This window comes from Dreissena polymorpha, chromosome 3, assembly GCF_020536995.1.
Source record: "Dreissena polymorpha isolate Duluth1 chromosome 3, UMN_Dpol_1.0, whole genome shotgun sequence".
Classification (NCBI taxonomy): domain Eukaryota; kingdom Metazoa; phylum Mollusca; class Bivalvia; order Myida; family Dreissenidae; genus Dreissena; species Dreissena polymorpha.
This window is the reverse complement of record NC_068357.1, coordinates 21,557,148-21,583,648: the sequence shown is the minus strand read 5'-3', so window position 1 is coordinate 21,583,648 and position 26,501 is coordinate 21,557,148. Positions and strand designations below refer to the sequence as shown.

Genomic DNA, 26,501 nt, shown 5'->3' with positions numbered 1-26,501 from the left:
AAAATGACATCCAGGGCCTTCTGTTGCTAATATATTTTGAAAAAGCCTACGATTCATTGACATGGGCATTTGTTCAATGGGCGCTATCATGGTTCAATTACGGTCCTGGCATAATAATATGGTTTATGGTTTGTATAGTATAAAGACGGAGTATCGGCGGTAATGCACCGTGGGTTTTTATCAGAATTCTGGTGGTTGCACACAAGGGGATCTGCTCAGTTGCTAGATTTTGTATACTTTTTTGTTTAAATTATGAACATGGGCTGAAATATTGTTTAAGGTCATCAATTAAGTTCATATCCTAACATTATTGTGGATGAAATTAATGACACAAACACGAATTGTCATAATTTGTCGACGACACGTCTATACTCCTTGTTAGCTCTGCAGCATCTCTCAATGAAACTTTAGATGTTTTGTCCCATTTCACACTCTACTCTGGGTTAAAAATGAATTTCGACAAATCGGAAGTAGTCTGGATAGGTAAATATACGTTTGGATCAGAAAGCATCAAAACAAGATTGAAATTTAATTGGAACCAAAAACGTTTGACATGCTTGGCTTAATATATTTGATATTGATATTCAAAAAAGTATAGAACTTAATTATGTTTTTAAAATAGTCAAAACAAACGCCTTATTAAAACGCTGGTTTAAAAGGATTTTAACTCCGATTGGAAGAATTCAATTTATTAAAACGTAAGCATTGCCAATGTTAAATCATCTATCCGTTTCCTTGCCTTATTCACCAAATAATATGCAAGCAGAGATTAATGAACTATTTGTTTAATTGTGTGTGGAATGATTAACCACGAATTTGCAAAAATATTGTAATACAAAATATGCGGAAGGTGGTTTACAGATGATAAATTTGTTGTTTTTTTGTAAGCTCGCTGAAGTGTTCATTGATCCGTTGTCACGGGTAATGGAATGGAAAAGTTATAAATATTGTTAACACATTGACTTTCATATAGTATACAGACAGCTGTGGATGTCATTATTTCGAAAACTTAATTAACAGGATACAATATGAATTTTGGAAAAGATACATTTGAAATCATTTGTTTAACAAATGTCTAAACATTCAACATTTATTTTTGGTAATTTTTTGAATTTTTTACATATGCATTCGTTTATACCGGGACATATTAATACAAATGGACCTTTAAATTGATAATGTGTTTTGATAAAAATGTTTATTTATAATTTAAATGAACAAAACTAGACACACTGTGAAAGCAGCCAAAATGTACATGTCCTTGTACTTAATGTAATTAATTATTTAACGATTTGCGTAAATTTTAAGAATTAGATCTGTTGTCAACCCTTTTCCAGTAGTTGTGAGAAGGGAATGAAACCAATTATTTAACGCCACAAATATTGTTCATTTTTTATGTAAAGCTATTGAGTGTAAAATGTACAAAATGTATTATAATATACATATATTGCTTGTTAACTATGTTCGATGATGCTCTCGGCCCACACACAATGATTGACGAGAAAATATATTGAACGGAGAAAAAAAAAACAAGTTATAAGAATGCTGTATAAGCACTTGGGCCATTGATCCACTATTTGAGAATCATTATTCAGAGACATCATAAGCAGACGATTACTTTTTATTATTCATTAGTGTTTAATTTGTAAAATAAAAGTACTATTTCCTCACCGACTTGGTGCAATCAATGACGAAATATATTTTAAAAGGAAAGCTGAACTTCATAATTTGCTAAGCATCAAAACAAGCACGAACAAAGAGCAGATGTGAATAATACAAACACAATTTAATCAAGACGACCATGGTAGCCCTGAATCGCTGAATGGAATTTAAATTGTGAAACTATAGTGATCTAAGCTTAGAGATTGTAATAAGTTTTTACAATGTTAACTTTCAGAGCGATGCCAATTTTTACCACTTTGTCAATAGTTCAATACATTTGTCAACTAAACTTTAGAAATTGAATGATAAGCAAATTAAACGAAAATTTCAGGAGCAGTTACAACGAACCATGAACACACTACAAGTCAACCTATCTGATATGCAAACACTGAACAATATCGTGTGTACCGGTGCAAGCGCAGCAAGCGTTGTGTGTTTGAATAAGAAGTTGGCAGATGTCAAGTATCTGATCGAAAACGTTTCGTTCAGATTAAGTTATAGGGTATCCGAACTTGTGGCTGGCAATAAATGGCGAAAGTACAACAGGGCGTTACAGAAATATGAGATCGAGTCTAATTGGCTTTGCACAATGAAGGAAGAACTCAGGCAATGTGACAATGTGACGGGCACTGATGACGAGATTCATCATCGACTTGAGATCTGCATGGTAACTATGTAAAGGTTAACTTAATAAAAAAAATACAAACATTGTTTTCTTTAAACAAGTTATTGTAAATAATAATGCAGAGTTAGTCAAATGTTGTTTTAATAAAATCCCTTAACATTTAAAGAAAAGTTTAAACGGTACAACAGTAATTATGCCAAACGTAAAATTATCCGATTCTATTTTTAAAAAGTATGTTTATTAAATTGTTTTCACATTTTCTCAGCAACCAATTATACTCCGGAAAATTGACTCAATGGGCGGAATAAACAATGGGTCAAAGTGTTCATGAAGTTGTTTTATGCGTCATTGCTAGAGCGTTATGTTATTGTTTTGTTACTCATTAGCTTACCTAGGTGGGTGATTGTGGCTGGGGCGTCCGTCGTCGTGTGATATGAGTCGTTAGACATTTGTTTTCTCCTTAACTCTTGCTAGATCTTCACAACACTTCACAAAATTTAACATCAAGCGTTACATTTGCAATCTTCTCCAAGTAGAACCGAAAGGTCCAGGTTAAATACTTTCTACGAAAAATCGCATAGTGGTAATCCAAAGTTGTTTGCAAATGGTGCCCATGGCGTTAAAATTGTCCACACGCCAACGGTATTTTAATTTATACAGAATCATTTATTTGAATAAATCAGTACATATATTTTTTTAAACAACCACCCCAGTGCTTAAATATAACACAATTGGCATCAGACCGTTTTAAGTGTGTTGAAATCATGAACATGGGCTGAAAGTTGACCACGCCTTAATGGTAATATTTTTCAGTATATACTTTATTAGATTCTTTTATATTAACAAAGTGAAACTTAACAACGTTTTTTTTCTAAAACGATAAGGCCCATGTATGCTTTATTTGTTATGTTACATCTTTAGACTGGTTATCTGTATGTTTTGTTCAAAACATGCTCAAATGTGCAAAAGTAAATCAAAAATCTCTCGGAAACTACAAAGCCTTGAACTTCTCTGAAACATATATTTGCTGTGTGACATTAAATAGTGTTCTTTTTGAAAGTTATTTCAATCATGCCACTGGGTTCAAAACTGGCCATGCCATGGTCATCACATCATTTACATAGACGCTCTACCTTTTCTTTTGTTAAACCACAAGGCCAGGAGATTTAAAGCTTTCTTTGTATTATCGAATCGTTGTCGATGGTCATATTGGCACTCTTGTTAAGTTTGATCGATAAGTAAACATATTTCATAATTGACATGTATTTTATTTGTATTAAACATTGATGGTTTTAATAAAATGTTATCATTATCGTTCGTTTATGTGACGAATTTTTTTTCAACGCTAAGTATTGGGGCAATACTGGCCTTTTATGCTTTTTGGAATACAGGAAATAACTAAAGAGGCGAATAAGCACAGGGATAGTTTTGCTACTCTCGTAGATAGAGTCAGCCACATGCAGGATAAGTTACCGGCTGTCAATGTCACTCGGATGAATTCAGATGCTTTGCGAATCAAAAAGAAGTTTTCGGAGTATTTAGCGCGAAGCAAAGAGATTGCTGAAATTCTACTAGCCACACTTCAACAACATTTAATGGACACACAGAAGCAACATCAAAGATGGCTGGATGCCGCACGTGCAAAAGCGGACCAGTGCCAAGTGATCACAGGTGACCGATACCATCTTGAGGCGAAACTTGAAACCATTAAGGTATTATGGTTGTTTATCATTAAAGACTTTTACTGGACTGTCCAAATTTGCCTGTTTATATTTAAGAAAACAATCGGGGAACCATTATTGAAGGAATTTTAGGAACATCAGTGGACTTTTATATAAGATGGTGAATGCCTTAGATACATATAACAATAAACAAAAAAGAATTAATTAATGAAATAATTCTGAATAATTCGTTATTTTCGATCGTAATTATATTTCGTTGTACCGAAGAATTACGTTGTTACGAAATATAAGCAACATTAAATAAGTCAAACTTTAACTGGAAACTCATGTGGTACCGGCTTTACCGGAAGGGACTTGATGAAGGTATCCTCCGTCCAAAATGTCAGTCTCTTTGACCTTCTGTTTGGCGTCTGTACGATTGTCCCAAACGGGATCCTCATTTCTTTTAAAAGGCATGGAGGTATGGATGAATTTTGAACATTAATAAAGAGCCGTGTTTGGGTTGCGTACGACCCACTTTAAGCTCATATATGCCCTTGGTGAGGTTTTGTTATCGTCTGTCGTACGTCGTCAACATTTACATCGTGAACACTCTAGAGGCTATATGTATAGCATAGTATTTATTTCACAGTCTTCATCAATTTTTGATAATAAAATATGTCCCAATGAAATCGCGTCCAACTCTGAAACTGGGTCATTTGGGGTCAACTACTAGGTAAATAGGTCGAATTAAAGAAAGAGCTTGGGGACACTGTTCTGGTCACATTTTCTGGTCACTGTTCTGTCTAATAATCATGCCCTCGTCGTCAGAACATTAGTTCTAATTATATCTCGGCTGAGTTCAAAAGTGGTTCCGTTCTGTTGAAAAACATTGCCGCAAGTATTCGGGACAGTTTTTCTTGTATGTCAAACATGACAAAAATATGGACACTTACGAAATCACATTTCAGCTAACCTGAGCATTAAATGCTCATGAAAGAGGAGCATTCTCTAGTATTAAGTTTTCTCCGTCGTTCGTCTTCTGTTGTATGTCATTCGTAGCCCGTCGTCACATTTTACCTTATGATCACTTTAGAGGCCATTAATTACAATAAAAGCTCGACCAAGTTCGAAACTGGGTCACCTGGGATCATAAACTTGGTTACTATGTAAACGTAAAAAAACATGTGAACATTCACATTTTTTGCCCAATCATCATGAATCATTCTCAGAACATTTGTCCCAATTATATCTCGGCCGGGTTTGAAATTTGTTCCGATACCTGGAAAATCATGGCTGCAATTTGACGAGGCAGCTTGACTAATATGAATTCAGTAAAACATGTGATCACTCATTGAGGTCACATTTATTGATGAAGCTTCATACAACTTATATAGAACATTTGACGCAATGATATGTTGTCAGAGTTATAAAATAATTAATATCCATTGAAAAACAAGGCTGCCTGAGGTTGTTCCGTTTTATTTATATAATTTGGTGATCACTATATACGTCACATTTATGGCCGAATCTTCATGAAACTTGTTATGAACATAAGTCCCAGTCATGTTTCGGCCAAGTTCAAAAATGCTTCATGTCCTATGAAAAACGTCCCTGCAAAAGCTTATTGCATTGTTTAATTGTCTACAGCAATACTGTGTCAGTAAAGCCGCAAATAGGCTAGGTTTGTCTGCACAAGCAAATAAATGTTGGATAATTAAATACTTATATATAATCATGTGGGGTGACACGTAATATTATCGCCCCCTTAATGCAAAAGATACCACGTGACATTAAAATCAGAAGGCATATGGTACCTTTTTGCACCAATATGGCGTTATAACAAAGGGAATTGTAACATCCAGTCGGATGTAAGTATCCATGTTCTTTCGATGCAAGGTTAAACTAGAAATGGCGCGGCAGAGGCCGACGCGTATCCCCACGCCGCATGTTTGACCCAGGGGGCGCCCAAGAGTTGGTAATGGGGCCATGCATAGTTAAGATTGACAGTATTCTCATAAGAGATGTTCAGTATCAACTTGAGGTAAATCGGTGTAGAAATGAAGAAGTTATAGTAAAAGGCAATTTTGGGTGGGCGTGGTCTATGCGAGCGGGGGCGCCCCAGGGTTGGTAAGGGCCATGCATAGTTGAGATTGACCGTATTGTCATAAGAAATGTTCAGTATTTGAAGTAAATCGGTGTAGAAATGAAGTAGTTATAGTAAAAGGCAATTTTGGGTGGACGTGGTCTATGTGGGCGGGGGCACCCCAGGGTTGGTAATGGGGCCATGCATATTTGAAATTAACCGTATTGTAAGGGTTCAGTGTCAATTGGAAGTAAATCGGTGTATAAATGAAGAAGTTAAGGTAGCGCACCTCTAATGGACACATATCCAAATATAATCTAAGTAATTATTTTCTTAATCAGCATCATTTCACTGAACTACATGCAAATTTGTAGGTAGGCTTTCCATGCTTTTTAAAAAAATATACCGATTTTTTCAAAACCACCCCCACGCTCGGCTTTTGTCCTGTTTATTTTCACCCCTGGGGTATATAAAAGTTCCATAATTCATTCAAATTTCCAAATATGGGCATGCAGTTGGTGTGTACAGATGCTGTAAAGGTGTTTAAAGTTTAAACAAGATGAAATAAGTATTCTTTTACAGACATTTATTTTTTTTAAATTTTTATCTATGGAAGAGCGCCATGAAATGTAAGTGATTTCAGCCAAGTAAAAATTGGGTCGGTTAAAAACAAAGTGTCATAATATTCAAAATAGTATCATTTAAGCCATATTTTAAACTTAGTTTTTATAGAAACACTATATACAGCAAAAATACCAAGAAATTGACAGATTTACCGTTTACTTTTTGAAATAAAAATAAAAATGCAACATGCATGGTTCGTATTTTCAGGTTCGTATTTTCAACAGTAAATCACCCAATTTCGCCATCACGTTGTTTTAATTTTAATAATTGAAGAATGTGCATAAAAATTGCAACATATTTAACAATAAATATAGCTTATATGCCATATTAAATCAAATTACGTTAGAAAATAAATAAAACGCGTCGCAAAAAAGTATACGTCGTCGGCAGGATTCGAACCTGCGCGGGAATATCCCAAAGGATTTCTAGTCTATCGCCTTAACCACTAGGCTACGGCACCTAATAGTAGGCTCTTCAACCTTCGAAGAAATCGCGGGAAATCATTAGAGGTGCGCTACCTTAATGTAAAATTACATAAAAAATGAGTGAAAATCTCTGACCCGGCCACACTCCAACCCCCATAACTTTTGACCCAGGGGTCAGATCAAAAATCCAAATAGTGCAGGGTCGCACATATGCTCATATCTACCATGTGTGTAAGTTTCAAGGTTCTAGTGCTTATAGTGTAGGAGGAGATAGTGACCAGGACGGACGGACGGAAGACGGAGATAACCACAATATCCCCGCTTTTTCTCCGAAAAGCGTGGGGATAATAATTTACAACGTGCATATTTTTCGAGTTCTTTACCTCCATTTATTTGTATACTTAAAGAATGTCCTGAGCTTATCTCGAAAAATACCAAAGGTGTTAACATTAAACTAAATAGGTATGTAAATATCACTAAGGGAAATTGCAGTGCACAGAAGCCATAACTTTTGCTCACCTATTTTTGGAGTCATTGCAATTAGTTCTTAAACTTATATTGTGTTCGGAGCATATCTTGAAAAATAAAATTAATATTAACTTGAAAGGTAATAGATAAAAGGATATTTGTTCATGTCAGTGTAAGATCGTTTGTTATTTCACGAGTGATCATAGAAAATATTATTTTTCTATGATCACGAGTGAAATGAAAAAAAAACGACCTTACACCTACATGAACAAGTTTTCTGTTTATTTTATGCCCATTTTTTAAGAAAATAATTAACAGCTGTTTCCCTTTCGCTGAAAAGTAACCCTTTCTCGGAGTTTCTCCCGTGGCGTACCTCAATACATTTGAAAACACAAAATAACGTCATTAGTGAGACGAAATGACGTCATTATACCAGCGAAATTCTCTTGTTAAACTTTTTTACAATATAAATAAACGGTGAAAAGCATAAAATAAAAAGAAAATGTGTTGGATTCGGTAGAATGTCGATTTTAATTCACTCGTGATCATAGAAAATATATATAAAATTATTTATGATAATCTAAAAATAGAAAAGGTGTTCCGAAAATGTGTTCTTTTCACCGGTGAAAATAACAATTTGTTATTTTCACTGCTGTTATTTTACTGCAGAAATGTCATATTTTATCATTAGACATAAAAGAAAGGTAAATCTCATTGAGGGAATTTGCAGTTCAGAAGAACCATATCTCTTTATCCATTTTTAGAGTTGTTTTGCTTTGTTTCATTTGAGTACAAGGCTTATCTTTAATAGAGGTATAAGCTTGACATTTAATATATAGATTTATCTCATTAAGGATAGCGACAGTGCACAAGGAATATTACTCTCGTCTCCCCACTTTCAGAAATGGTCCCCTTGTTTATTTTTGTACTCAAATTGTGTCCGTATAATATCTTAATAACTAAAAGAGGTATTGACTTGAAACCTCACGGATTGGTATATCTCATTATCTCATTATGATAATTTGAAGTGCTTAGTAATAATAACTTTTTTTCTATATTTTTAGAGTTGTTGCCCTTTGTAAATTTTGTAAAAGGGGTCTAATTGAAACTGTAAAGGTATGTAGATCTCTTTACGGGAAAGTGAACTGTACAATATACAGAAGTGAAACTCCAGCTGCTGGAGCAGTATTGAATTTTCATTAAAAACAATTAGTTGGTCCTTTATTTAAGGCAAGTGACCGATTGCCCAAACAGTACAAAACAGCACAATACAAACCAACATAAACACAAAAAATGAATAAAGCTGGGGTCACTGCCTTGGAACGGTACAAGAATTATATTTTTGTAATCTGTATTTGTTGAGTGATTGCATTTTATGTATGTTTAACTTAAAGTCCGTCCACGTCTTGAAAACTAAAAATATAACAATCAACTTAAATCTCAAAGAGATAACTAGATCATATAACGAGTCGATGCAGCGCGCAATAAATATAAATATTTTGTGAACATTTTTAGCTTTATTACTTTTTGTTTACTTTTCAATTCAACTGTGAACGCAGCGTATAATAAATATATCATGTATCAACTTGACAATTAATAGGTTGGTAGATCCCGTAGAGAACAATGTGCAGTTCAAAAGAACCATGCCTCTTCCTTTCATTTTCTTAGCATTATTTTCCTTGTTTATTTCGTATATGTTTACAATTATTGGGCATCTCTTGCATAGTATACCTGGTATCAAATTAACATTACATACTATTAGGTTGATGAATCTCAATGATGGGAAGTACAATTAGCATAACTCCTTCTTTCATAATTTCAGAAATATTACATCTGTAAATTTTGATGTTGAAATGTTATACAGGGCATATCTAGACCATAATATGAGGCGTATTTTTCTTATTTGCAAATAAATTATGTTCATTATTTAATAACGTTTATTAAGAGTATGTTCTCTTTGCGGGATATGCTTTGAGAAAAAACGTGCTCGGACGCAAATAATATTTTTTCGACAAAAGCAGTATTCACCTTGAAGACTATTGAACCCATGACAGATACGTCTCCCCTGTATGCCTATTGGCACAAAACTTGGTGGTCTTCTGTATTCTGATAACGCACTAACATAAACATACGCGAAGAGATATAACTGGTTCTTAAAATATCTATGTCGCCAATTTACCACATGATTATAGTCGCTTCAAATATTACTGTTGTTTTATATTATTTTTAGTAAGTTGTTAACTCCTTCAATGTAAACCATAAATATTAGTTAAATCAAGTAAAAAATTATTTATTTAGCAAAACATTAAAAACATTACAAACTAGATATTGTTCCAGATCTGAGGCCGTAAATTCATGAAGCTCGCTAAATTCAGAAGCAACTAAGCGCAAACTAAATGCAAATGCGCTGAGGCAAACAAAGTATGCAAACATAAATATTATGAAGAAACATTGTAATGCAATAAGCAAGCAAAATGTCCGTTACACTTAAAAATAGGGGTATTCGTGAAGAGAAATAACATAATCATTAGGAAGCATTAATGACGAATTGTTTATACAACAAGAAACCAAAATACAATTGTCTTGTAGCAGAACTTAGATACCAGTAATTGACACAATAATATTGATAATCATTATCAACAATTGACAGTTTCCCAAGAATTAAACACAAGGAGTTGCATTTTTGTTAAATACGTCCATCAGTGACAAGCAAAGGTTATAAAGGATAGGATTGACATACAACAAATAAAAATAAGATTTGTTTACAAACAAACGAGATACTCTAAATTAGAAAGAAATTGAAATATGAATAATTTCTAAGAATAATTTATTTAAACGCATTAATAAATACTTTAATTCTACACTTTATTGATTATGGACGCCTACTGAATGTTGTGTTAACGTTTTAATTTTATAATTCGTGCATACTGCCTGCGACGATAAATATATACCGATTACCGCACTCGTGTACAGGAGCTGATCAACAGTGCGGGTGAGGGTGAACAGATGAAGAACCTTGCTACAGCGAAGATTGAGGCCCTGAAAGATGTGCTGCCCAAGGGGAGGCAAGCAGAACTCGAGGAACAGAAGAGGCAGGCCGAGACTGAGTGGCAGATCCTGTGGAACGCCATGCAGGAGACTCGGTAAACTTTTAAAATAATATATACTGTCTTAAAGGTATTTTCAGGATGCATTTACATTTTTATTAAGCTGTTATTGTAGCCTAAAACTATTTATTTTTCTCTTATCAGGGTTAAACTGGAATTCTCCATCGAACAATGCCAAGCAAACGAAAAGGAGTATAATGTGATGCTGCAATGGCTTAAAGACACAGAGGCCCTTAAACGGAACGAGGGAGTACCTCAGCCGGACTTGCAAAGCAAAAGTCACCAGTTTGAACTGTTAAAGGTACAAAGAGTATTATTTGCCTGACATTAAGACTTTCAAGTCAGACAAATTACTTCCATTGATTCGTCCAGCCGGAAACTGGATCCTGCAATTTCTCATTGGGTACTGAAAACAATGATCTATAATCCCGAAACTGTGTATATATCCTGAACTTGATTATACGATTATTTATGAACTTAAATGATGAAGAGGTAAGATGTAAGATGACAAGCTGTTTATTGCAATAGAATAACACTAAATACTTCAATAACTGTAAAGGCCCGTTAGTTTATACATGAAACTAAGTATAGTCATGGACATCTTTTGAGTTTAATGGCTTATACTTCTCAACACAGATAAAATGTTTTGTTAATTTAAACGAAAACTCTTTGTACTACAAAAGGCCATTATATTGTGTTAAGAAACATTATAAGTGTACACATGAAAGCCAATATGGAGTTGATACGCACCTTTTTATTGATAGGGCACTGCACTCCTGTATTGATGGCAATACTGTCTAAGTTAAGGTGTACAGTATATGTAAAATTTGTAAATGTGTATCGAAAGATCTTTACAACCGACTTGATTTCCCTTTGTTATTATATATCACCTATCAACGCAATCCCACATGCTTATAAATAAGGCTTTTATGTACCCTGACTTCGAGTTACACGCCACACAAGTTAAATGTCCCGTTGGAGACATAAGTATCGGTCACTTTTTTCCCCAAAACAAAGGTTCGCTGTTTACATAATGTTGAGTATTTGTTTAGTTTTTGTGATACTACTTAAACATACGTGACACAAGTACAATTTCAACGTGTTTTTTAAACTTTTCATGACGAGGTGCGCATGTTGGTATTCCGATGAAATGTATTTATTGATTTTCATCAGCAAATCAACATTTTCATTTTGTGTGGTGCTTGTAATAGCATGAATCTTAACGGAGACATAACAAAGGGACATAACCTTGATCTTGATTCCCTCCACTGCATAAAGCCCACTAAAACTTTCGAAAATGTATGTATATTAACCTTTTAATAAAATCGACCTCAGTGCTCAATGATTGTGACTGTTCCATTGCTTACGAAAAACGCGTTTCATTTATGACAACTTTTAACCAATTGTATTACTTCAAAAAATGCACTTCCATTTTTTAGTAAATGCAATCAAAATGCTGTTTGAGTTTCTTACCGTGTACAATTTCCCCTTTGCACTTTCTACATTGTTTCATTGTAGATTATTGTACGCTATAAATGTTGTTAAATTAAGAAATAATCGACGGGTAACCGTTGGTTATTGCGGTAATAACCAACGGTAAGGAGTTCCGTTGCGTATGAATTAAAACACGAGGGCGTAGCCAGAGTGGTTTGATAACGAGCATCGGAACGACATACCGTTGGTTAATACCGCAATAACCAACGCTTACACGTCGATTATTTCTATTCTAACACGATTTCATTAATAAGCTGTCCGCGATTAAAAGGTTATAAATGAGAATTATATTAACCGAACGTCTTCCAATTTTCCGCGAAAACGTGACGTCACCAAAACAATGACAACCAAATGACGTCGTCTTCATTCGTAAACAATGCGCGAACAATCAAAGTGACGTCATACGTATTTCCGTTGGTATATCAGGGTAATAACCAACGGTAGTTTTCCTTCTTTGTATATAGAAAATAAGTTACGTGCCGTGGTAGAATTAAGAAATAATCCACGGGTAACCGTTGGTTATTGCGGTATAACATACGGTATGGAGTTCCGATGCGTAGGAATTAAACCACGAGGGCGTAGCCCGAGTGGTTTGATAACAAGCATCGGAACGACATATCGTTGGTTATTACCGCAATAATCAACGGTTACCCGTGGATTATTTCGATTCTAACACGATTTCATTAATAAGTTATCCGCGATGTAAAGGTTATAAATGAGAATTATATTAACCAAACGTCCTCCACTTTTCCGCGAAAACGTGACGTCACCACAACAATAACAATCTAATGACGTCGTCTTCATTCATAAAATTTGCGCGGACAATCAAAGTGACGTCACTTTAAACAACCGTTGGTTTATCGGGGTAATAACCAACAGTAGTTTTTCTTCTTTGTATATAGAAAACAAGTCACGTGCCGTAGTAGAATATGTTACACACGACGCCTTTCCATTAACGCACCTCACGTTCAAAATTTCCGTAAATTCGTTTGCATTCGTGTAATAACTTCTTTATAAAGAATACTAACACTTTGTCTGTAACAGATGTATCTGATATGGAATATAAAACGATATAAACGGAAGCTATATCTTAGAGCACAAGGGTTGTTATATCAACGCTGCGGTCATGCAAAAGAATTGTCGAAAGCACTGCTTGCAGTGTTGTGTTTTCTTTTTGATCGATCGTACGTGAAAGCCCAGTTGTTACGTTCCGAGCATGAATTAATTTTGAATTTCATTTTGAAATAAACATCTCAGAACATGTATTCTACAATGCTGTCAGTTTAGTTGTTTTGTTCTGCAGACATTGGCTGAAGATGTTGTTGCCCATAAGTCAGAATTCGAGGCCATGAGAGAATCTTCGAAGAATATCGGACCGTCAACGGGTGAGAGACGCTTTGCATTATTCACCGACCAGCTTGTAAAACGATACGGGGCACTGGTAACGTCGGTGGAGGTGGGTTGTCATGGTATTTAGTAATAAGTTTGAAATTATGTTTGGTTTTAAGAGAATAAAGCGTTCTTATGTTTTATCGGTATTCACATTCATTTTCAATTTTTGCTTCATTGCATGATTTAGGGTTGGGGTACATCATCATAAACAAAATGCGCTTTTTGTATTAAAACAATGGTTTGTGTTTATTTATTGCAAAAGCCTTTCATGCTTAGATAATGTTGATATATGGTGTTTTCATTTAAAATTCAGATACTGGTAGAGAACTGTAAACAGAACGTCTCTGATCACGAGGGCTATCTACAGCGGTACATGGAGTGCCTTGAGTGGATTAAGGGCCAACAACAAGGCCTCGATGACTGTGTGGACACGCCACATAACAAGGAAATGCTTCATGCAAAATTAGCTTTTTTAAGCGTAAGCTTATAATAATAATGATAATAGTTGAAGTAGTAGTAGTAGTAGTAAGTAGTAGTAGTAGTAGTAGTAGTAGTAGTAGTAGTAGTAGTAGTAGTAGTAGTAGTAGTAGTAGTGGTAGTAGTAGTAGTAGTAGTAGTAGTAGTAGAAGTAGTAGTAGTAGTAGTAGTAGTAGTAGTAGTAGAAGTAGTAGTAGTAGTAGTAGTAGTAGTAGTAGTAGTAGTAGTAGTAGTAGTAGTAGTAGTAGTAATAATAGAAGTAGTAGTAGTAGTAGTAGTAGTAGTAGTAGTAGTAGTAGTAGTAGTAGTAGTAGTAGTAGTAGTAGTAGAAATAGTGGTAGTAGTAGTAGTAGTAGTAGTAGTAGTAGTAGTAGTAGTAGTAGTAGTAGTAGTAGTAGTAGTAGTAGTAGTAGAAGTAGTAGTAGCAGTAGTAGTAGTAGTAGTTGTAGTAGTAGCAGTAGTAGTTAGTAGTTAGTAGTTAGTAGTTAGTAGTAGTAGTAGTAGTAGTAGTAGTAGTAGTAGTAGTAGTAGTAGTAGTAGTAAGAAAATAAGTAGTAGGAATTAATTAATTTATTTATTTATTATTTATCAATTTCAAATAAATAAATTATTCAAAGTGTGTGTCCTAATTTTCAGAATCTAACTTCATCTAATGGTTCTGGCCTCAGATGCTTAAATACCGCTATCGAGAGTGGAGAACGACTTTACATCAACACGTCAAACGAAGGACGAGATATAATTCGAAATGAACTTAAATTGCTCAGAGACAAATGGGAAACTTTCAATGAAAAACTAAACGAGATAAAACGAAAACTACAGCTCTCGGGAATGCAGTGGTCATCATTCGACGAGAATGTTGAGCAAGTAGAAAAATGTTTCACTGACTTTGCCGAACAGTATAAGAACGAAGATGACGAGCCGATGAATACTCTACACGAAAAGAAGTCTGCTCTTCAAAAGAACACGGTATGTCTATTTACTAAAAAAGCGTTAGTTCTGATGTGTGGCTATTTTACTTATTCGTATTTCCTTTTCAACGAATCAGAACTCCAAACAATAACAAATGATAAATCGTTAATTTTTTTGTTAAAATATATTATAATATTTCAACAAGAAATAAAGATTAAAAAAAAATATTCGGCGTATATCCTTACTTTGAAATAAAGTAACAAAAATAATGTTTTTTAAATAATTAAATTGAAAGCCAATGTTATATTGTTGTTTATTGTGTTCATAATAAACTACATGAATGGTTTATAAGTTTATGATACATCCATAATAAAAATATTATCAGGCAACTTCATAGTGCGCTTGCATGTGGTGAGCGCTAGCAAAAGACTGAGTAAACTGCGGAGGCATGTATGTATAAACTATAAGAGTGGCACTGAGTATGACTCATGCATTCAATTTACGGCCTATACTGTTACATCCTTTCGCTTTTACAAAAGATAGACATGATCTTCAATGTACGAGTAATTTATAAAAGTCATTATTATTTGCTTAAGCATATGCACATAATAAGCAGTATAAATGATCCCAAGTTGCCTTCATGAATTCATGCAAATGATAAATAAAATACAAGTAACGCATGTGTAATGTCGAAGGTCTGCACATAATTACAGCACACTATTTACAAAGTTAAGCACATAGTCTTTTGACCGCTAAGGTGGCTTAACTTGTCGACCTGATCTAGTTGTTATAAGTGGTTCAACAGAAGATTGTTTTTGTTTCTCTGGGCCCTTATCATTCGGAAGTTCAATGGGAGGTAATTACGGTGCATCAAAGAATTGTTCATTTTTCTCGATTTTCCTCCCTTGGAGTGTAGAGTTCTGGTGTCTTTCTCAGATGTTTTCGATTTCTATTGATGACGCCACAAGATTCTGTTCGTACATCATAAGAACGAATTTGGGGGTTTGCCTCTATTGTTCCCCTTTCCCATGTTGTGTTCCGTTCCGTTGGTTGTATGCGAACGGTGTCACCGACGTGTAACGGTTGCATTGCGGTTCAAGTAATGCGCTTGACGTTCTTTACTTTCCTTGAGCTTTCGGTGTACGTCATTGGGTACTGCAGGCTGAAGCTTCGAAGACTTGATTGGTAACAGTGTTCTTGTTGTTCGATTGAACAACTGTTGCGCTGGGCTATAGCGAGTAGATTGTTGCGGAGTATTCCGAAAATAAGCAATGCTATCATAGGATCAGTGTTCGAGTGTTTCGTTTTTTTCATTATATTCTTTGCCAGTTTTACAGCATTCTCGGCTTTTCCGTTACTCTGGGGAAATCTAGATAGCTGACGAGTGTGAGTGAGTTATGTCCCATTCATTTTCAAAAGCTTTGAACTGCTCAGACTTGAACACTGTAGCTTGATCTGACATAAGCGTTTCCGGTATTCCGTGTCTTGTGAAGTGTTGCTTAAGCTTTCTGATGATAATTGTGGACGTGGCTTGTTCCAAGTAATCGATTTCAAAGAAATTGCTGAAATAGTCCACTGTCACCAAGTACTATTTTTTGTTGAATATGAACACGTCCGTTGCTACTTTAGCCCATGGACGATCTGGTACGTCGTGGCTGATAAGCGGTTGCTTACACTGCTTCCTACCGAACGACGGTCATGTTTCACACATGCTGACGTAATCCTTTATTTATGACGTCATGTTCGGCCAATTAACACTGTTGCATGCTCTTGCTAGACATCCTTCAACACCAGTGTGAAAATGAATATGTTCTAGCGCGTGTTTTCGCATCGATTTCGGCACCACTACGCGATCCCTTCGGAATTTAATTCCATTTTCGCATGAGAGTTTAAAGGGATCTTTTCACGCTTTGGTAAATTGACAAAATTGAAAAAAGTTGTTTCACATTCGCAAATTTTCGTTTTAGTTATGATATTTGTGAGGAAACAGTAATACTGAACATTTACCATGGTCTAATATAGCCATTATATGCATCTTTTGACGATTTTAAAACCTAAAAATTATAAAGCGTTGCAACGCGAAACGATTGAATAATTTGGAGAGTTCTGTTTTTGTCGTTAAATTTTGTGAAACTACGAAGATTGCTTATATAAGGTATAAAATATATCAAGTATGTGTAATCGGCGGAATAGCTCAGTAGGCTAAAGCGTTTTTACTTCAGGACTCTTGCAGGACTCCAGGGGTCACTGGTTCGAAACCTGGTCCGGGCAATGTTCTTTTCCTTTTTTTAATTTTATTCTTGATTTTTTACTGGAGCTTTTACGATCCAATGTTTACATTTATCGATATAAAGCATTTAATGAATAAGTTAAAAAATGCCAAAATCTGTGAAAAGGCCCCTTTAACGCGCACTGATACATATGACTTTGCTTCTCGTGGCGTGTTTGACCATCCGTTGCCTATTTGATCAATCACGATTCTTAAGGTCGGGTCTGCAAGTGTTTGGTTGCGTAGATTGTCTTGTTTTGCTTGAGAATGCGCAAGATAGTCCGTCATTTTTGTACTTTCAATCTCCTGTTTGTACTCCGAGAGTAGAACGTCGTCGAGTTTCGTTGAACCATGGCCATGATAAGCTCTTGAAAGCGTATCCGATATGTAAATGTGTTCATATAAGGAATAAGGAACTGGCATTTTTTTACTTAAACATCAATGAAATTGATGCAAAACTAACCATTATTATAAATGAACATATAATTTATATATTGGTTGTATATGTACAATTCTAATTGCAATACATTTCTACTAAGTTTTAAGTGATGATCATCCAGTTCCTGATTCAGTGTGAATAAGGAATAAGAAAGTGGTTCCTTATTCCTTATTAAAATCGAATAAGAAACTGGAATTTTCTTTCTATAAATTATAGGTATAAATGAGCCAACGAGAAGAATAACTCAACAAAAATTATTTTAAATGTGTGTCGGTTGTAACAAATATTAATTGCAGTACATTTCTACTTTGTTTTATTCAATAAAAACATCGAATAAGGAACTGGAATTTTCATACTAAACAAAATATAAAAATGAACCAAAGGGACCAAAAAATCAATGAAAACAATTGTAAATGTAGGTTGCGTATTAAAAACCAGTTATTGCAGCACATCTCTATTAATTTTATTTAATTATAACATAGTTCCTTATTCGGATTGAAAAAGGAATAAGGAACGGGTTCCTGCTAAACAAACTCTTAAAATGAACCAAAGAGACCAATAAATCAATGAATGAAAATCATTTTTAATGTAGGTTGTGTATAAAAACATTATTGGCAATACATCTCCCATAAAATTCATTTAATGATAGCATAGTTCCTTATTCATATTGAAAAAGGAATAAGGAACTGGTTGACGCATTGAAATCGCTTTGTATCCTTAATCATATCCCCTTGTAACTGTTTAGGTATAAGAACGGAATGGGATAGCTAAATCATGACTGGTATTCAGCTATAGGAAAGTCTTCTCTAGAAGTTAGGGCCAGAAAAAACTTCAAGAACTGTATCAGATATATAAATTAAAAAAAAAAATACATTAAAAATAGCCAGTAATAACGAATATATAGCTTTGCTATTCTAGAATGATCCGAAATTAAATATCCGCAATTATGGCCTCTTAATGAGGAATTGGCGTAAAGTTAGTTCCTTATTCAGAAGCCTGTATTTCGGACAATCACTTTCGGATATGTTATATTTTAGATGCAGTGTGGGTCATTTAAGCATGACTATGTTATATGGACGTATTCTGTCACATTTCTTTATGTATTCTATGTCACTATACACGCTGAAGAGGATAATTAGAAAATAGTATTGCCTTTCTCAAACATAAATTAAAATTAACCAAATAATATAACATGTCAATGAAAATCATGGTTTATGTAGGTTCGAAGTTAAAAATATGTATTGCAATATATTTCTACCTAGTATTATTTAATAATAACACAGTTCCATATTTAGTGCGAATAAGAATAAGGAACTGGTTCTTTATTCCTTATTCAAATCGAATAAGGAACGGGCTTTTTCATACTAAACAAACTATTAAAATGAACGAAAGGGACCAATACATCAATAAAAATCATTGTAAATTTAGGCTTGGTATCAAAAACATTAATTACAGTACATCTCTACTATGTTTGATTTAATGATAACATTGTTCCTAACTGGTTCCTTATTCCTTATTCAAATCGAATAAGGAACTGCCATTTTCTTACTTAAACATCAATTAAATTGATCCAATTTTAACCACATATAAGTGAACATATTATTAATATATTGGTTGTATATGTAAAATTCTTATTGCAATACATTTCTACTAAGTTTTAAGTGATGATTATCTGGTTCCCTATTCCTTATTCAAATCGAATAAGGAACTCGAATGTTCTTTTTATAAATTATAATTCAAAATGAACCAACGATACGAATAACTCTCGAAAATTATTGAATATGATGGACAGGTTTAATTATTTATTGCAGTGTATTTCTACTTTTTTTTGTATTTAATTATAGCATAGTTACTTATTCGATTTGAATAAGGAATAAGGAACTGGTTCCTTATTCCTTATTCAAATCGAAGAAGGAACTGGTATTTTCCTTTTTTACAAATAAAATAATATGAATTAAGGGACGCATACATCAAGGAAAATCACTGTATATGGAGGTTGGGAATAAAAAATATGTATTTATTACAGTACATTTCTTTTTAGTATTCTTGTGTAATGATAACCTAGTGCCGTTTTCGCGGCTGAATAAGGAAAGCGTAACCAGTTGCAATATCTAAAGATATCACTTATAACCACCGAGAACAGTGCCATTGTGTTGCTTCTCATGACTTTTAATCGTGCGCCAATGTTGAAGGTGGCCGGATGTTACGTAGGAATCCTAGAGCGAGGAAACGCGCTTTCGGAGATAGGAAATCTATTGAAATAAAACCACCCAATTACATCTATGTAAGTTTTGGATTTTGATTGAAAAATGCAACAACAGCAACAACAAAATACAGAGGAATTTCGATGAAACTTTCCAGTCTATTAGAGGCACCGTGACCGCTGCTTCCGGTTCAGTCTCGCATTATTGTGACATCAGTGACGTCGCACTGATGACAACTCTGTCCGGAACATTCGTCTTGTGCCGAGGTTGAAAGCCGACGAATGTACCGTCGGTCTGCATGAGCGAGAAAAACACGTAATCGCACTTAAATATATCAGAAGAAAACACTGTTTTACAGCTATGATGCGCGCTTTTTCGTTTTAGTTATAAAATAAAATATTGAGGCATTTCGATGAAACTTTTCAGTCTTATAGAGGCACTGAGACCGCGGCTTCCGGTGCAGTCTTTCATTTATGGAGACGTGTTGAAATCGTTTTGCATTCGTAATCATTTCCCTTCGTAACAGTTTTCGTATGAAAACGGAACAAGATATCTAAAACGTATTAAGTTTTCAGCTAATATATATTCTTGACCAAAGTTCAGGGTCAGATAAGACTTCAAGAACCGTACCATAGATATAAGTAACAAAATCTTACACAAAAAATCGCCAATAATAACGAATATAAAGCTGTTATATTTTAAAATGATACGAATTAAAGTATCCGAAATTATGGCCTCTGAATAAAGAATTGGGCGTACAGTTAGTTCCTTATTCGGAAGCCTGTATTTCTGACGATAACTTTCGGATATGTTATATTTTAGAAGGTGTGTGGGTTATTTAAGCTTGAATATGTGATGTGGACGTATTTTGTCAGATTTCTTTTTATATTCTATGTGACGATACACGCTGAAAACAAGTATTATGAAGACGATAATAAGGAAATGGTATTGCTTCACTCAAACATAAATTAAAATTAACCATATAATATTAAATGTCGATGAAAATCATGGTTTATGTAGGTTCGAAGTTATTTTTTTTTAATGCAATATGTTTCTACCTAGTATTATTTAATAATAACACAGTTCCTTATTCAGAGCAAAAAAGGAATGAGGAACTGGTTCCTTATTCCTGATTCAAATCGAATACGGAACTTGCTTTTTCATACTAAACAAACTGAATAAGGAACTGGATAATCATCATCTAAAACTTAGTAGAAATGTATTTCAAGCAGAATTTTACATATTCAACAAACATATAAATAATATGTTGATTTATTTGTGCTTAATATTGGATCAATTGCATTGATGTTTAAGTAAGACAACGCAAGTACCTTATTCGATTTGAATAAGGAATAAGGAGCCAGCTCCATATTCCTTTTCAATCCGAATAAGGAACTAGGTTATGATTAAATGAAACATAGCTGAGATGTACTGCAATTAATGTTTTTGATACCGAACCTAAATTTACAATGATTTTCATTAATTTGTTGGTCTCTTTGGTTCATTTTAATATTTGATTTAGTATGAAACGCTAGTTCCTTATTCGATTTGAATATAATCCAAATAAGGAACAAGGCTATCATTAAATAAAACTTAATAGAGATGTGCTGTAATTAAAGGGGCCTTTTCACAGATTTTGGCATGTTTTGAAGTTTGTCATTAAATGCTTTATATTGATAAATGTAAAGATTAAACTTAAAAAGCTCCAGTAAAAAATCAAAAATAAAATTTAAAAAAGGAAAAAAAAGTAGCCCGCAGCAGGGCTCGAACCCGGAATCCTGAAGTAAAAACGCATTAGCCAACTGACCTATTCTGCCAAGCAAACATAAGATGCGTATTTTATACTTTATATAAGCAATCTTCGTAGTTTCACAATAATAATAATAATAATAATAATAATAATAATAATAGCAATAATAAAATCTGTATTTAAAGAAGATAGACTTGTTAAGAAATACATCAGATGAAATTACATAATATGCAATTTATATAATACATTTCTTATTTTCAACAAGGTCTTCTTACAATATACAATTTACAACAAATACATCATATTTCATCTTAAGCAATAAGAACAAAACATAAAGAATCATATATGCAAGCACACTTATAATGATATATATTATAATTAAAAACAAATGACAGACATAAAACTACAATAACCATTTATGCAAGAAAAGTATTCAAACATTAAACTAATGTTATTTACTAAAACAACATGAAGCATGTTCAGTTTATTTCATAAAGTGTGGAAGAAAGATAAGCTTTTAATTTTTTCTTAAATGTAATTAAATTGTTTGTTTGACGTATAGATTGGGGTAACTAATTCCATTTTTTTGCTAGAAAATTCAAACGATTGTTTGAAATAGTTTGTTTTGGGTATTCGCACTAGCTTTAAATCCCCCTTTTCGCAAGATCGCAAGTTATAGTGATTATTTTGTGAAGGTGTCAAAAGGTCACGTATGAATGTTGGGGTTTGATTGTGAAATGCTTTAAATACAATAACTGACGTGAAATATTGATTACGCTGTTCGAAAGTCAACCATTTTAGATCTTTAAATAGTGTTTTTGAATTCGTGTTGACTTTTTATTTAAAATATGTGCATCACAACGCTTTTGTATTTTGATTATTCTATTAATTTTCGTTTTGGCCGCTGAACTCCAGGTAACGCATACGTAGTCGGATATAGGTGAGATATAACCATTAAAGAAGAGCTTACGCATTTCAAGGGTTAAATATGGTTTTATTTTTTGTAAAAGAAACATTCGTGATGACATTTTTGAACAAACGCTGTTAATGTGTAGTTTCCAAGATAGAGTATTGTCAATATAAAGGCCAAGAAGTTTTTGACAATTTACTGTTTTGATCACCGTTTCTGAAATTTTAAGTTTTAGATTTGTTAAGTTTTGAGCTTTCCGTTTCGACCCTAATACCATACAAGTAGTTTTTAGTGGATTAATAATCATGTTATTAGTTTGGCTATTATCATTTACAATTGAAAGATTTGTTTGTAGCTTATTTTGAAGTGTTTGAATATTTGTTCCCACGGTGTGCATTGTTGTATCATCAGCATACATTGCAGAATCACATGTAAGATCTAGCGAAAGATCATTAACGTAAATAAGAAAAAGAAGAGGTCCTAAAATAGATCCTTGGGGAACACCAGCAATGATGCTTCTACAAGTAGAGTTAGTGTTTTCTGCTTTGATATACTGAAATCGATTGCGGAGATATGAAGAAAATAGGTCGCATGACCTATCATTAAAATGATTAAGTTTTAATTTGTATAAAAGAACCCTATGGTCCACAAGATCAAATGCTTTTTTAAAATCCAAGAAAATGTACCTTCCAGATTTCCATTATCAATTTGTTTAAGCCATGAATCAACTATATTAATCAATGCTGTTTGACAAGAATGATATTTGCGAAAATCCGACTGAGTTTTGTTTAATAGACCTGTAGATTCTCGATATATATGCAATTGTTAAGCTATATGCTTTTCAAATATTTTAGATATAGTAGGTAAAAGTGATATTGGTCTATAATTATTGGGGTCTTCTACCGATCCACCCTTGTATAAAGGTATTACGTTTGCAATTTTAAGCATGTCGGGAAAGGCTCCATGTGATATACAGTTATTTATAAGGGCAGTGATTGGTTGTATAATGAATTCTTTGCAAAGTTTAATAATGTTGGGCCCTATACCATCAGCCCCAGCAGATTTGTTTGAATGAAGTTAATTAATTAAAGTACTTACTTCTGATGTAGTAATAAACTGAACAGAGAAATGCTTAGATTCTAGCTTAGCATCTAGATATGCTTTCAGTGAGTGGAAATCGTGTTCAGCAAATTCTGTCTTTTTAATAAGTTTTGAGATGTCAACAAAGTGGTCATTAAGTGCATAAGCTACATTTGTTTTACCAGATATTATCTGATCATCCTTCCTTATTACATTTGGCAAAATAGAGGATTCTGTGTGTTCATTTGATGCTAATTTAATAGTTTACCAGAGCGATTTCGCACTTGTTTTGTTTTGTACCGCATTCGAAAAATATTCTTTTTTAGACATTTTGATTGCACTGTTACATTTATTACGCCACTATTTATATTGTGGCCAATTAGATTCACGTTTATATTTTTCCCTTCAAGACCTGGCTTGTTTTACGTTTTCGTTGTACCAACCAGGTTGTTGTAATCTCTTCACTTTTTTATATTTGATAGGGGCATTCTTATTAAGGACTAAATTTAATATGTTATAAAATACTTCAAATGCCACATTAGTACCCTCTATTGTTTCAACCATATCAAAATTAGCATTTTCTAAGTCATTTTGAAAATTGATTTCATTAAATTTGTTAAAACATCTGTACTTAATAATTTTATGATCATCTGTTTTAACAATTTTACCTTTGACGCTTAATGTACAAACTACTCGGTTATGGTCATTTATGCCTATTTTTGGTATATTACCTCAGAAATGTTGTCATATTTTGAATACAAATGGTCTAATATTGATGATGAATGTTCAGTAACCATTGTTGGAAAAGACACGTGTTGTTTTAAATTAAAATCAGTGATAAGTTTTTCCCATTTTTTATTGTTAAATATGTTTTGGCTTAAACAGTGAAAATTAAAATCCCCGGTTGAATACACATTACAATCTTCCATGTCTGCCTTATTTATCTGTAATTCAAATAAGTCAATCCAAGATTGAGGGCTATTTGGTGGGCGATAAACAAAGTTAATTAGATATGGTTTGTACTTTACAATGTTGATTTGTAGCCAAATAGATTCAATATCGTCACTTTCTAAATCATGTCTACGTACAAAAGAGATGCTATCTTTTATATAAACTATTATACCGCCTCCAGCAGAAATAGCCCTATCACGTCTTACAATGATGTAACCGGAAATGGATATTGCATTAATCTCCGTTTTATTTTTAAAAATGTTTCACAAAATCCTACTATATCTAAAGAACTATTTTCGTGTAAGTAAACACGAATTTCATCCAATTTAGGCAATAAATGTTGGATATTCAAATGCATAATATGCAAACCTTTATATATAAATGGAGTATAATAATCATTATTTATGTTACATTTTAAAGTAGATTGTATGAGAGATGCCATAAGAACGTTACTATCCAGGGATGATATATCAGTGTCTAAATTATTTATTGTGCTACATCTAACATTATTCAATCTTAAGCAATGTGGTTTATGTTGATTTGTATCATCATTAGCAATAATTAAACTACACTTACATTTGTGCGAGTCACATTGGTTACATACCGACGAAAGAATGTCAAATTTATTTGTGCTATATAACGATGTAGTACGTCTGTCATCAGTAACCTATTGTCTTTTGGGTAGTCTGCAGTCACGTGTAACATGATTTTGACGTCCACAGTTCGTGCAGTGTCGACTGTTTTCATGATTGACGTGTCGACGAACGTACCGGAAGTCACGATTTTCATTATGACAATCCTGATACTCACTCCGGGAGTTCAGGTGTGCGTTCCCTAGATCATGCTACCTGAAGAAGTTATGGTGCCCATTACGGAAGTCATGATGCCCTTTCCGGAAGTCATTATAACCGTTCCGGAAGTCACGATGCCCGTTCCTAAAGCCATGAAGCCCGTATTGGAAATTCGGTTTAGCGCTCCGGTATTCACGATGCCCGTTTTTGAAGTCACCGTTAGAAGTACGCCTCCGCTGATTTTGATGAAGTTGACGATGTTGTTGTTGTTGTTTCTGCATTCTTTTTTTTAGTTATATGCACTACTTCATTGATTGCTGCCACAAGTAAACTTGATCCATAATTACTTAGGTGAATTCCATCAGGTCTGAATAGTCGATTCGCCAATTGTCCGTTTCCGTACACAAAACAATTATAACAATCGATCAGCTTTACCGGAATTTCGCTTGATACATCTTCTAGCATGGAGTTGACATCGCGTACATCAACATCACTTCGAGGACTTATTTTACAAATAAATATTTCACAATTTGTTTGATCTTGAATGCATTGCGCTGTCTGCAAGATTACATCTTTGATAAGTGAAATTGGCTGGCCATTCGAGACATCATTCCCACCAGCAAATATAATTATTTTTGATAGGTCAGAGATATTCATTTTTCGCAGCTTTTCACAGATATCCAGCATTGTCTTCCCTGGCAAAGTGCATATGTCCACCGATTCGCATAATCCTCGCTTATTTATGCCTCTCAAAATTGAATCTCCAATCAGTAACGTCTTCGATGTTTGTGGCGTTATGTTCGATCTATGCTCGCCTTTATTGGTTTCTTCTTCAAAATGCACAGTACTTTCTTGCATATCGGAGATCGCTTGTGGGCTAGGCTCAAGTGTCACTTGTTCGGTTTCTCGTAATGTGTCATTTTCGACGGGATCATCGGACATCCGTCTACGTGTTGCTTCTACAGAGCCATTCATATCACCTTTGGAAAGAACACTTGGTAGGGAGTTTGCCTTAAGTATATCTCCGAGCGATTGAAATTTTTTCTGTACAGATATATATAATTGGTCTAGTGTTTGCTTCAGGTCTTGAACGTTTTCCTGTAAACAATCGCATTTGTCGTCCGTACCTCGGAAATTCGTTGTATTATTTACTTTTACACTATTGATAATGTTTTTCATC

At 34.0% G+C, this 26,501-nt stretch overlaps 1 protein-coding gene across 3 annotated transcripts in view; it reads left to right on the top strand.

The window, feature by feature from the left end:
- LOC127873243 (muscle-specific protein 300 kDa-like) overlaps nucleotides 1–26,501 on the top strand; it is a 59,206-nt gene that overhangs the window by 12,247 nt on the left and 20,458 nt on the right. For all 3 annotated transcript variants that reach the window (XM_052417017.1, XM_052417018.1, XM_052417016.1), the window contains 7 exons: nucleotides 1,991–2,326; nucleotides 3,676–3,996; nucleotides 10,522–10,691; nucleotides 10,800–10,956; nucleotides 13,453–13,605; nucleotides 13,855–14,019; nucleotides 14,655–14,984. In XM_052417017.1, coding sequence (XP_052272977.1) covers nucleotides 1,991–2,326; nucleotides 3,676–3,996; nucleotides 10,522–10,691; nucleotides 10,800–10,956; nucleotides 13,453–13,605; nucleotides 13,855–14,019; nucleotides 14,655–14,984 — 1,632 coding nt within the window. The remainder of the gene's footprint in view (nucleotides 1–1,990; nucleotides 2,327–3,675; nucleotides 3,997–10,521; nucleotides 10,692–10,799; nucleotides 10,957–13,452; nucleotides 13,606–13,854; nucleotides 14,020–14,654; nucleotides 14,985–26,501) is intronic.